Source organism: Symphalangus syndactylus, chromosome 5, assembly GCF_028878055.3.
Source record: "Symphalangus syndactylus isolate Jambi chromosome 5, NHGRI_mSymSyn1-v2.1_pri, whole genome shotgun sequence".
Lineage (NCBI taxonomy): Eukaryota > Metazoa > Chordata > Mammalia > Primates > Hylobatidae > Symphalangus > Symphalangus syndactylus.
Genome location: NC_072427.2, coordinates 20,705,180 through 20,718,951, shown reverse-complemented (window position 1 = coordinate 20,718,951; position 13,772 = coordinate 20,705,180). Strand labels below are relative to the sequence as shown.

At 40.4% G+C, this 13,772-nt stretch overlaps 1 protein-coding gene across 14 annotated transcripts in view; it reads left to right on the top strand.

Annotated features, from left to right (window-relative positions):
- AKAP13 (A-kinase anchoring protein 13) overlaps nucleotides 1-13,772 on the top strand; it is a 368,214-nt gene that overhangs the window by 345,120 nt on the left and 9,322 nt on the right. For all 14 annotated transcript variants that reach the window (XM_063638599.1, XM_063638597.1, XM_063638600.1 and 11 more), the window contains 7 exons: nucleotides 1,224-1,300; nucleotides 1,878-2,059; nucleotides 2,193-2,275; nucleotides 5,167-5,361; nucleotides 9,094-9,255; nucleotides 9,653-9,723; nucleotides 10,195-10,239. In XM_063638599.1, the coding sequence (XP_063494669.1) occupies nucleotides 1,224-1,300; nucleotides 1,878-2,059; nucleotides 2,193-2,275; nucleotides 5,167-5,361; nucleotides 9,094-9,255; nucleotides 9,653-9,723; nucleotides 10,195-10,239 (815 nt within the window). The remainder of the gene's footprint in view (nucleotides 1-1,223; nucleotides 1,301-1,877; nucleotides 2,060-2,192; nucleotides 2,276-5,166; nucleotides 5,362-9,093; nucleotides 9,256-9,652; nucleotides 9,724-10,194; nucleotides 10,240-13,772) is intronic.

Here is a 13,772-nt window from a genome sequence, read left to right as displayed (position 1 = left end):
CAGTGGCAGAACGATAGGTTTTCTGGCCTGGAATGCCTCCTGTAGAGATAGGAGTTGGTGTTTAGTCATTTTCACCCCCAAGTGAATTCATGCCAAGAACAGCCAGTACTATGTCGGGTACTCTTTGAAAGGGGTGGGATTGTTTTTCTCTGAGCCACTGACACTGATCATATAAACTTCAAGATTCAATGAAGTTAAAATTTGTGTCTCGCTTTTTTGGGGGGAGGGGGAGGGTGCAGGCGCCTGAATTATTTAAAAGTAAACTTTAAAAAAGAAAAACTTTTTTATAACTGATGGCAGTACACAGAAAATTGCAGTAGTTTAGCCTAAAAAAATTAGACCTCCCTAGGAATCAGATGTCCTTGCTTCTGTTTTCTTCATAGCTTTGCAGTGAATTCCACAGAAAGGGGATTCCAGTTGCGGCAGAGGTAGAAGAAAAGGTGGAGCGTGGACTGCATCAGTCAGTTCCATCCTTTCCCAGGGAATTGTGGACTTCACTTTCCACAGTGAAGATGTTACATAGGGGCCAGCCTGCTAGCTTGAGATAGACTCAACTCCAGAGACATCAAACTATCCTCAGGAGACTAGTGGAAAATGTTACTACCTACTCCTAGAGGATTAGTCAGAGCAAGAGTTTAAGCTGACTGTTGTGGAGCTGAGGAAAAAGCCCTATATTCACATGTACCTGTAAGACTGGAAGGCGCCTGTGTGGCCACTTTTCGTTCTTTTGAGGGTGTGGAAGACGTCTTTTCATTAGACTTAGATATTTCTATACTTCATCTTTGGGCAGCATTCCTGTCTCCTGCCCCACACATTTCCCATTACTGTAATCAGAAGTCGAAAAATATTGCAACTTGAGTATTTTTTGGAGTATCCTGCTATATGTTGCTTTTTAACATCTGTGCAAGTCCAGCTTTTCAGCTTTGTTCTTAAAATCTTGTCTTATGGGATATATATTTCTAGGACTGAGTATTTAAACTTTTCCAAAACAAGGCTTTGGTGATAAATCCCATTTTAAAATGCTGCTAAAAATCTGGTGACCAGATCTGAATCCTGGAGAACTGTAAAACTGTTGGTTTGGAGGAGTGCGATCTCAGATCATAGTTTGCCCTTATAGGGGTGTATGTATTGCTGAAACACCCTTCAATAAAAACCCTTCTGACTGTGAGTAACTATTAGGTAGTCATTGTTCTATGTTCCCTTCTCCCATTTCCATTTTCCAGAGGTTCAAGCAGTTCTTCTCACTGACATTTTAGTTTTCCTTCAAGAAAAAGACCAGAAGTACATCTTTGCATCATTGGTAAGCTGAATTATTTTTGTAATAGTATTATAAGCAGCTAGTTTAGTTTTGGAATGTAAGCACTATATTATTGCTCTCCCCCGCCCTGTCAAAATTAAATGGCTCAGGACAAATTCCTCTGAGTAATTTCTCACATGCCCTCACAATTTTCTGGCATCCCCGCTTCCCAAAAAATTATTATTCTGTTTCATCACAGTCTTCTTTTAGTGTCTTTGGACATCTGACTATTTGATCTATGAAGAAACCTATCACTGGAGTATTTCTCACATTTGAGCCCATAAATGGTGCTCATGTATAATATTGCTGACTGGATTCTTTGGGGAACCTGGAAAGATTCATCGTGTAGGAAACATGACTGGAACCTTTGGAGCCATAAATTACTATTTCCCTTTTGAAAATCTTTGTTTGTTAAAATCTGAATGAAATAAGGAGATACTTCTCTTTATCCTAAAGCAGCCGTTGTTTTTCAAACTGTGTGCTTTTTTAACAGCATCTTGTCTTACCTTAGATTGAAGCTGTCCCTAAGAGTTAGAATATTGTATATGTATCTTTTATTTGCCCTCGTCCCTTTTTCCAGGACCAGAAGTCAACAGTGATCTCTTTAAAGAAGCTGATTGTGAGAGAAGTGGCACATGAGGAGAAAGGTTTATTCCTGATCAGCATGGGGATGAAAGATCCAGAGATGGTAGAAGTCCATGCCAGCTCCAAAGAGGAACGAAACAGCTGGATTCAGATCATTCAGGACACAATTAACACCCTGTAAGTTAACCACCAGGCTCCACCCTTCCCAGCCCTCCTGATGTCTCTCTGTGACTTCATAATAGGCTGGACTGTGACCAGAGTAATTGACATCTAAGGAACTTTTTGTTCTGTCTTGTTTGGGTTGTATTAGGAACAGAGATGAAGATGAAGGAATTCCTAGTGAGAATGAGGAAGAAAAGAAAATGTTGGACACCAAAGCCCGAGAATTAAAAGGTGAGGCATTAGGAGTGGTCTGAGCCCCTTGTCTGGAATGTCTGCAGTTGCAGAAGACTGCTGGTGGATTTTAAAGGTACGGGTTTGCCCTCAGTTCTAAAGCTACCCCAGCAGGCACTTGAAAGCAGCGAAATGAATAGCTGTTAACAAAAGAGAAACCAAGTCCAGGCTGACATGAGTCCTGGTAAAGAATGGCTATAAGGATGTGTCCAATACTGGGTCAAGAGAATATTGATTCTCTTGACTCAGGATCAGTGTTCTCAAACCTCATGACATTCTCTGTACTTTGTCACAGGCAAATTTGCCAAAATTTGTAGTCACATCTAAGATTAAAACAAGGAGAGAAAGGAATTTGGGGAAAAGAATTCTCCAGTTAATCTGATTTAATCCTCCCCCAGTCCCTAGCGTTATCACTTATCCGCGTGTTTACAAATGAGTTGTGAGGTGAAGTTTTGGGAGAAAGGTATGTATCGCTCTATGTTTGACCCTTGTTTATTGAGTGCTGACTGTTTTGTGTAGTCTTGTCAGTGTCCCAGGGTTACGTGTGTAGTTAGTGGCTAAGCCCCTGTCTTAGCAAAGCCTGGTGCTCTTTACTCTTTGCCAGTGGCTTATCGAATGTTTCAAAGTAAAGACTATGCTTTGGATAGAAATAAGGCTTAGAGTTAAATAAATGTAAGCACCTAAGGAGTTTGGTTAGGCCTTAAAGCCATACAGATGATAGCATTCTGTCTCACTGAGGGGGAAATTAAAACTATGGACAGATTTAGACCAGAGCCAGAGTTATAGCAAATTTATTGGCCCATGATTTGGATGACAAGGATAAAAATCTTCCTTCTTTAAATTTTGTCAAGTACCTGGCTAGGCATACTGCTAGGTACAACAGATGCAAAGATTCCTTAAGAAGAGCCCTTGCCCTTGAGAAGCTCACACCCTAGCAGGGGAGACATACATCAGTGATGGGCCACACAGTGATTTATTAAACCACAGGCACAATTAACATGTGTGGGATCTGCTCATCCTGCCTCTAGTAAGTCTCACAGAGAAGCTGGTGCATGAGCTACATCTGAAAAAAATTATCTCAGCACACAAGAGTAGTTGTGTGCAAAGGTGAAAAAGGACTTGACATGTCTGCCAAGGAATGACAGGTTCGGTGTGTCTGGAGAATCAGGGCTAAGGGATGGGAGCTTAAGCTGGAAAAGCACCAGGTATTAAAAGGCAACAAGGGACTCATGTAATTTAAAAAAAAAAAAAAAAAAAAATTTTTTTTAACATGTTGAAGCTAGTTAGGAGAGTTGCTTGAGGGAATGGGAAGCCACTGGAAGTAGAAAGACCATTTGGAAGACTGTTAGGATAGGTTAAGTGAGAATGAGCTGGAGAGGGAACAGATGTGAGTAAGAAATAAGGTCATTAAAATCTGGTCAGTTGGCCAGGCTCGGTGGCTCACGCCTGTAATCCCAGCACTTTGGGAGGCCGCGGTGGACGGATCACAAGGTCAGGAGTTCGAACCAGCCTGACCAACATGGTGAAACCCCATCTGTACTAAAAATACAAAAATTAGCCGGGCATGGTGGCGCGTGCCTGTAATCCCAGCTAATTGGGAGGCTGAGGCAGGAGAATCGCTTGAACCCGGGAGGCGGAGGGAGGTGGAGGTTTCAGTGAGCTGAGTTAGTGCCACTGCACTTCAGCCTGGGTGGCTGAACGAGACTCTGTCTCAAAAAAAAAAGAGTCTGGTCAGTTGGTGGTGGGACAGAGTGAGGAGACAGAATCTCTCACAGGTTTCCAAATCAGGTGACCTGGAAGATGAAGAGTTGTTGACTGAGAAAGAGATTCCACACTAAAGGGAGGAGGTAGTGGACTGGAGAAAGATTAGTTTCTCAACATGCTGAGAACAAGGCATCTCACTAGAGGCGGCCACTTGGGCCTCATGGTCTGCTGCTAAGAAGGGGGAGGATTTTTGATGGATTATCAGCATACAGAAAGAAGGTAATTGAAGCCATGGGGATGAATGAGATCCTCAAGAGGAAAGTGGGTAAGGTAAAGAAGACAGCTCAGGCCAGGTGCAGTGGCTCACACCTGTAATCCCAGCACTTTGGGAGGCCAAGGCGGGCAGATCACCTGAGGTCAGGAGTTCGAGACCAGCCTGGCCAACATGGTGAAACCCTGTCTCTACTAAAAATACAAAATTAGCCAGGCGTGGTGGTATATGCCTGTAATCCCAGCTCCTCAGGAGGCTGAGGCAGGAGAACCGCTTAATCGCTTGAACCCAGGAGGTGGAGGTTGCAGTGAGCCAAGAGTGTGCCATTGCACTCCAGTCTGGGCAATAAGAGTGAAAATCTGTCTCAAAAAAAAAAAAAAAAAAAAAGACAGCTCAGGATGGAGCTGAGACAGGAGTCCAATAAGAGATTCCATTGCAGATGGCAGATCTGTAAAGTGTCCGGATAAAGAATGGTAGGAAGAGAATCGGTGTCCTAAAAGTTAAAGAAGGAAACATGTTTTAAAGAAAGAAGTAATCATCAATGCTGGAAAAAACAACCTAAAAGACCTCATTGGATTCAGTCATAAAGTTGAGCTGGGAAAGCAGTTGCAGAGTGGACAGAAGCTAGAGAGTAGTGGGCTGAGAAGTAAACAGGGGACAAGGGAGTGGAAGCAAAGTGCAGACTTGTTATGTCACAATTTCCATGGTTCGCCAAAAAGATGCAGAATGGTTTTCCAGATAGAAATCACAGAACAGAAACAATATTGCTGTCATGATGAAAAAGAAAGGGCAGTGGGTGGGGAGGGTGTCCTGTCTTGTCCCTTTCCATAAATTACCACAAGATGGTGCTCGCGTCTTAGTCATCTCATAATACTAAACACCAATCAAATCACAGATCATTTTCTCCTTCCTGCAGAACAACTTCAACAGAAGGACCAACAAATCCTACTCTTGTTGGAAGAGAAGGAGATGATTTTCCGGGACATGGCTGAGTGCAGCACCCCTCTCCCAGAGGATTGCTCCCCAACACATAGCCCTAGAGTTCTCTTCCGCTCCAACACAGAAGAAGCTCTCAAAGGAGGACCTTTAATGAAAAGTGCAATAAATGAGGGTAATTAACATTCAGCATTGCCCCCTCTTCATCTACTCCCAGAGTGGTTTACACACTAGTATTACCTGCCAGTTTTTACTTTTTTTACTTTAAAGCACAAATGCAGAAAATTATCCAAAACAAATATTTCACTATAGTAAATTATCAGGTGAATATCCTTTTAACCACTACTCACATCAAGAAATTAAATGTGGCCAGACACCCTGAAGCCCCTTCCTCCACGTGCCCTGTCCCTATCACACCTCCTTCCCTCCAAAAGGAGCAGTTATTCTGACTTTTTAAAAATTAGTCACTTATACTTCTTTTTTTTTGGCAGGATCTTGCTGCTCTGTTTCCCAGGCTGGAGTGCAGTGGTGTGATCTTGGCTCACTGCAACCTCCCCGTCGTGGGTTGAAGTGATTCTCTCGCCTCAGCCTCCCAAGTAGCTGGGACTACAGGTGTGCACCACCACACCCAGCTAATTTTTGTATTTTCCATAGAGACAGGGTTTCACTATGTTGGCCAAGCTGGTCTCAAACTCCTGACCTCAAGCAATCCACCCACCTTGGCCTCTCAAAGTGCTGATATTATAGGCATGAGCCACTGCGCCCAGCCATTAGTCACTTATATCTTTATGGCTTAAGTGCCTACTCCTAGACGTTATAGTTTAGCTTGCTTATGTTTTTTGATGTGCATCTTTAAATTCTTAATTTACAGTTCCCCCCACCATCCTTTGTTTTTCCATATAATTTATCTTTGAACAATCTGAGCTTTTTGACTTAGAGAGTGTCCCACAGTTTGGATTTTATTCATACAGTTCTGTCCTCTGTTTCCTTCATATTTGCAGCTGGATTCAGAGGTTTAATTAATTACTCAAACTTGATCTCTTTGGTAAATTGTGCCCTTATAGTGTTGTGTTCTTTCATTGAGGGGGCATATATACCTAGTTGTCTCTTTTTTTGTGACATATAAGAAAAGATAAAAGGATATATGCTTGATTATTTTCCCCCTCCATTTATTTACCAGTTTTTAAGACCATGAACATCTTCTGAAAGTGACCCATAGTTTTTATTATGGACTCATGAATTGAAACATGTTTGATGGGGCTGGGCGCAGTGGCTCATTTCTATAATCCCAGCGCTTTGGGAGGCTGAGATGGGTGGATCACCTGAGGTCAGGAGTTCAAGACCAGCCTGGCCCATGTGGTGAAACCCCATCCCTACTAAAAATACAAAAATTAGCCGGGTGTGGTGATGTGTGCCTGTAGTCCCAGCTCCTCAGGAGGCTGAGGCAGGAGAATCACTTGAACCCAGGAAGCAGAGGTTGCAGTGAGCTGAGATTGCACCATCGCACTCCAGACTGGGCAACGGAGCGAGACTCTGTCTCAAAAAAAAGAAAAGAAACATGTTTGATGGGTTTCAAGTCATTGCAATTCCTAACCTTATTAAAAGCTCAAAATGTTCCTTTTTTGAACACCTTTTTCTTTGGTTTCTAGTTCTGTGGACATGATCATAGTAGTCTTTGAGAGCTCCTGGTATAGTAAGTTGTTCCAGGCTCATCTTAATTGTTTTCTGCCCCAGACCTGGTATCAGCCATTTCTCCAAGAGTTCTGGTTTCTTTTAGTGGGAAATTATATTTTCAGACCACAGTCTGGGTACTGGGGGTGGTCATTGCTGCTAGGTTGTTGATCGTTACTAGGTTGGGCCTTTTCAGTGGACAGAGCTTGGGGAAAAACATATATATAACATTATATATATGTTTTACATTATATATATGTAATTTAAATACCTATTGAACATATAATATGTGTATATATATATATATATAAATGTATGTATACACACACACTTGAATTCACATTGATACTCCTAATCAAACTGTGGACTACAATGTTTTTTTAACTAAACCTATTTAGTATTACATCTGTATTTCCTTTCTTTCACATTGTAAATCCTTGTTCTTAAGGATACATCATAGAATTAGAATGTTATATATTTACTTTCTGGCTTTATCCAACCTATTACTCATAACTGTTAGTATTACTAATTAGTATTACTAACAGTAATACTGTTAGTAATACTAATTAGTAATACTAATACTGTTAGTAATACTAATAGTATTACTAACACTATTTTGATACTAATATATTCTAATAGTAATGCTGTTACCACTACATATGACTTTTACTTGCTGTCCCCATTCTCCCGGTTTTGAAAAAATAGTGGTGCTCTGTCTACACTGTCAGTTTATAACTGTTAACATGCCGTATGCTCTCCTTGTAAGCCTTGACCATAGTCTTACCCAGTGAACCATAGTTCACCCAGTGAACATAATTTATGCTTACCAGAAGTTCTTAGGTCAGTCACCCTCTAGTCATATAGATACGTGAAGCTGATTCTCTAGCATGTGCCTCAGGAAAGGTTCATGAGAGTAATAGTCCCTGAGCTCTTGCATGCTGGTAATAATTTATGCCCTTTATACTTTAAAGTCTATTTTGCTGAATATAAAATTTTTGGCTTGTTCATATTTTCTTCCCCAAGGTATTAATTACTCTCAAGTATGTCGTTTCATTGTTTTTCTGGCATAAAGCATTGCCATCAGAGACTGATAATAATTTGATTTTCCCCATGTAAGTAACATGCTCTTTGCCTAGATGCTCAAAGGATTTTTTTCTAAGTACAAGTAGTTTTACAAGAATATTCCTTGGTATTTGTTACCCTACGTTCATGCTGTCATGAGTAGCTGGGATTACGGGCATGCACCACTATGCCCGGCTAATTTTTTGTATTTTTAGTAGAGATGGGGTTTCTCCATGTTGGTCTTGAACTCCTGACCTCAGGCGATCCACCCGCCTCGGCCTCCCAAAGTGCTGGGATTACAGGCATGAGCCACTGCACCCGGCTGTCTTTTGTCATTTTCTTAATGTGTTTTGCTCACTTATTTTATGGATGTGTCTTTCTGATGTGCTTTTATTATCTGTAGAGAAGTCAGACCCTGTGTTCTCCCCACCATCACTCCCTGTTCTCAACTTTATATGGGATTTGACTTCAGTATTTTCTATTGCTCATTTTTATGTGAAATTAGTGTCTTCAGTTTACAGGTTCAGATAGCTTTTCTCACACCATAGGACTCGTCTATCATTTTTGTGTAGTTTTTCTTTTTTAATATGGCTTGTCTTATCAGATTTCCTGCTATTGGTTCCCTCCCTTATTCCACCTGGCCCTTCTTTTTCTTTATCTCTTTTTCTCCCGTTTAACTTTTATTCCATTTTCTCCACTTTCTTCTTTTTGTGAGCCATACCCTAGAAAAGAACCCTAGTGGGCCAGAGTTGAGATGCAAATTCTTAGACTACTGTAGCCCCTTGAACTCACTCCATATTGGCAAAGCCAGAAATCCTGACTGTTTTACTTGCTGTTCTCAAATCAGTCCATCTTACTTTCCAGGGAATATCTTCTGGCTGCTTTGGATATGATTCAAGAAGCCATGTCACTTCTAGTAAATTACTTTGCCTTCCCTGTACACTTTTAAATTTCTTAGGCCTCTTGTATATAAAGTGGAAGTTCTTATCTCTAAATTTCTAGTAGAATCCAACTAAAACACATACCCTGAGCTGAGACCCTTCTCTAAGCAAAGGAACTCATCCAGTCAGTCTTTGGAACTTTCCAATCGTGCTCTTTGTACATATCATATATACTATGAACTTGTTTTCTCCTCATTGAAAGATGTCAGCTTTGCATGTTTCCTTTATTCCAGTGGAGATCCTTCAGGGTTTGGTGAGTGGAAATCTGGGAGGCACACTTGGGCCGACTGTCAGCAGCCCCATTGAGCAAGAAGGTGTGGTCGGTCCTGTTTCCCTGCCCCGGAGAGCGGAGACTTTTGGAGGATTTGACAGCCATCAGATGAATGCTTCAAAAGGTAAATGATGGGAAGTCATGAGCTTTTATAGGCAATCCTTGACCATCCAACACAACTCAAAATGACTTGTACTTTAGTAGCTACATCTCTGCTCCCATTCAATCAGTAAATTTCTTAGTGAGATCTCAAGAGCTTGTCAGTCAGACTCATATTCATTTTGAGTAACAAAAAAGGTTTTCCTAAGATCTCAGCTAAAAGAGTAATAATACATGTTCCTGCTTCCATTTCTTCTGCATCCGTAAAATTATTAATAATCACTTAGCTGCTTGGTGGCAGCCCTTTTTGGGGGCATCAGTAGGTTTCAGAAATACTACATCCCCAAGATACTTATATTATATTCTTTCCTTGGCTAATCTGTTTCACAACTTTAAAAAAAAAATACCTATTTTTTGTTTAGGAGGCGAGAAGGAAGAGGGAGATGATGGCCAAGATCTTAGGAGAACGGAATCAGATAGTGGCCTAAAAAAGGTATTTGTCTTTAAAATACACTGTGAACCTCCTTGGCACTTTCCTCTGAATTCATAACCTTTGAAATTATTTCACTTTGATGTTGTTTTGGATGCCTGAATTGTTGCTTTTAATAAAATTATTTTCAGGGAAAATCACATTTTTAAAACAAATAGTACAGTTAAGAGTTCCACATTATTGGCTGTTTAGCCTCACTGGCCTAGGGCGGTGTGTTTACATTCATAACTCTACCATGGTCCTGGCAGGACCAGTTTCATTAGAAGGTTTGTTTCAGGTGCTCCAAACCGACCTGACCTCCTTACAAGGTATCAGTGATAAATAGTTCAACCTCTTAAACCTTCACTACCTTAGTGAGAGGCTGTGGTAGAAAAGAAAGAAAATGGAAAGCTACAGCCTAACACAGAAACACACTGAATGTCGTTTTTGCATCAAGATCTTCATTTTTTTATATGTATGTTTTTTGTTTCATAGGGTGGAAATGCTAACCTGGTATTTATGCTTAAAAGAAACAGTGAGGTAAGGACATTATGAACTATTTAAGAAAACTTGTGTTTGTTATCATTGTCAAGTTAGGAATATTGTTTTTTCCTTTTTTTTTTTTCTTTTGCTGTTACGAAGAGGCTAACTGCTGGCTATCATCTGTACGTGTAAACAATACAGTTGTCAGTTTCCTTGACCTTTCCCCTTTCTTTGGTCCTAGGGGCACCATCTTGGAATTTTGCCAGTTACAGAATTGCCTGCTAAGATGGCCTTTGAGTCTCTCTTTGATTCTCTGTCCTTAAGGAAGCCTCTTGCTGTTTTTTCTTTTTTTTTTTTTTTTTTTTTTTTTTGAGATGGGGTCTCACTCTATCACCCAGCTCGCTGCAACCTCTACCTCCCAGGCTCAGGCAATCCTCCAGAGTAGCTGGGACCACAGGCATGCCTGTCACCATGCCTGGCTAACTTTTGTATTTTTTGTAGAGACAGGGTTTTGCCATGTTGCCCAGGCTGGTCTCAAACTCCTGGACACAAGCAGTTCACCTGCCTCAGCTTCCCAAGGTGCTGGGATGACAGACATAAGCCACCTTATCCAGCGCTTCTTGCTTTTAATGAGCTTTCTCTAAATAGGGCCTGTGAAACCCATGTGGTGGTTTCCTTTGGTCTAAGCACACAGTAGAATTCATAGCAGCCATTTCTCTATCACAAGCCTGATACTAAGAGCCACAGGTCTGGAACATAGGCATTTAACTTGTGGGTAATTTGACACAGTAATTTCTTATCCTTCAAGTACTCAAGTTATATCATCATCTTTTTTTTTTTTACTGCAACCTCCATCTCCCGGATTCAAGCGATTCCCCTGCCTCGGCCTCCCGAGTAGCTGGGATTACAGGCATACGCTACCACGCCTGACTAATTTTTTGTATTTTTAGTAGAGACGAGTTTTCATCATGTTGGCCGGGCTGACCTTGAACTCCTAACCTCAGGCAATCTGCCCACCTGGGCCTCCCAAAGTGCTAGGATTACAGGCATGAGCCACCGTGCCCAGCCATATCTTCTTCTTTCAGTATTGGTTTAGACTTAATATGTGTTTTATCTGTGAAGCAGCCTTGGTGTCCTTCTGGAAGGATGCCCATCCCCCGCCCCACCCCCCGGACTCCTTGTTGTGACATAATCTTCAGATTACTGCCATCTCCAAAATTAATTCTGAGTATTTGACTTTGTAAGCAGACTAGAAGCCGATACATGATAGTCGCTTTTTAGAATATACTTCTCAAGGATGTTGATTGTGTTTCTTCTTTTTCTTGTTCTTGCTTTTAACGTAAAAGTCTCCAAGGAACTTTATTTTGAAATTTTAAGGGGAATCTTTCCTTTTTCCCCCTAACATATAGAAGGATATTGTTTTATATTTGTTGCCACAAAAGTCTAAATACAGTGGAGTCCTGAAGGAATCCTTCAGTGTGCTTATCTTTAAACGACAAACCTGAGCTTATGGAAGCTACTTGCTCTCTGGATCTGCTGCTTGAAAATTAGCTCACTGCAGCCTCCGCCTCCCAGGTTCAAGCAATTCTCCTGCCTCGGCCTCCAGAGTAGCTGGGACTACAGGCCCACACTACCGCACCCAGCTGATTTTTTTGTATTTTAGTAGTGACGGGGTTTCACCATGTTGCCCAGGCTAGTCTCGAACTCCTGACCTCAGGTGATCTGCCCACCTCAGCCTCCCAAAGTGCTGGGGTTACAGGCGTGAGTCACTGCTCCTGGCCTTGATTTTTCTTTATGGCCACTTTTTCCCCTATATTTAGTTAGAAGAATCAGGGTAAGAAATAGTACAAGACCTGTTTGTTTTTCAGACATTTCGGTATGGATTAGACACTATAAATGCTTAGCTAGAGTCGGCAGATTCTTCTGTTACTTCTCTCTGTTTATTAAGAATAAAATAAGAGGGGCCGGGCTCGGTGGCTCACGCCTGTAATCCCAACACTTTGGGAGGCGGAGGCGGGTGGATCACTTGAGGTCAGGAGTTCCAGACCAGCCTGGCTAACATGGTGAAACCCTGTCTCTACTAAAAATACAAAAAATTAGCCAGGCGTGGTGGTGGATGCCTGTAATCCCAGCTACTCAAGAGGCTGAGGCAGGAGAATTGCTTCAACCCGGGAGGCGGAGGTTGCAGTGGGCCAAGATCGCACCACTGCACTCCAGCCTGGACAAGAGTGAAACTCCGTGTCCGTCTCAAAAAAAAAAAAAAAAAAAGAATAAGGGGTAAAAAATTTTCTCAGAAGAGCTAAGCCTGGTAATTAAGATTTTTGTGTTTTGTTTTTAAATGATTTAGGTATTATAAAAGGAATACATGTTCATGGTAGATAAGTAACATAAGTTACTTGATAATAAACATAATCCCACCACTGAAAAATAGCTACCGTTAAATGTTTGGTGTTTATATTTCCAGCCTTCTACATAACATATCCAAGTTGTGTATGTGTGAATAGTATAAAAATAGTTTTACATAATTGGGTATCAGTACTTTCTAGAGCTTCATATCTTGCTTTTCTTCCTCTTAATATGCATTAAAAACATTTCCCCAAGGCATATTTTTACAAAGCATGCTGTTGAACAACTTCATATTATTGTGTACCATAATTTACTTAATCTTTCTGATAGTTAACTGTTTTTCTATGTTTTGCTTTTAAAGCAGTGAGCCAAGAAAATCTTTATACATACATTGATTTTTCACAGCTCTCTGATTATTTCCCGAATATGCCAAAATGCTATTGAAAGGAGGTTTTGCAGTGCTTGGTACTACCCATTAGACATACAGATGCTCATTTTCATCTTTTACCAACATTGAGTATTATCATTCTTATTAAGTTTTTGTTCGTTTGATAAGTTTGGGTCATTTATTTTATTTTGCATTTATTTGATTTCAAATAAGGTTGAGTCATTTTTAATATGTTATGCTATTGGCCATTTATATTTCTTCTGTAAATTGCTGGTTTGTGTTCCTGGCCTATTTTTCTACTAGGGTATTTTTTTGGTCATAATGTTCTATGAGAGCCTTTTTTAAATGAAAGATTTTTCCATTTGAATTTCTATTAGTTTGTTCTTTGCCTTTTAATTTTAATTTTACATTTTTACATAGAAATTTTTGAAAAAAATCGTGTGGTTTCTTCCATTACTTCTGTGTTTGCAAAGCCTTCCCTGTTTCAAGGTTAAAAAACAGTTCTAGTTCCTTCCAGCTCTTTTTTTTTTTTTTTTGAAATAGGATCTCGCTGTCTTGCCCTGGCTGGACATAAATATGGTTTATTTTTTACCTTTAACATTTTGAGATATTTGAGCCTTTTTTTTTAATGTGAGCTAAGATCTCAACTCAATTTTTTTCAGAAATTTAGCCAATTTTCTCAGAACAATTAATTGAATATTCTTTTCTTTCCATTGATTTGCAATGCTACCTACATGCTGAATTGTTATGGGAAGTTTCTGGAATTTCTGTTCTGTTGCGTTGATATGTGTGTTGTTGTTATTCTAGTCATTTTAAGTAATGGAAGCTTTCTAATACATTTTAACTTGTGCTGATA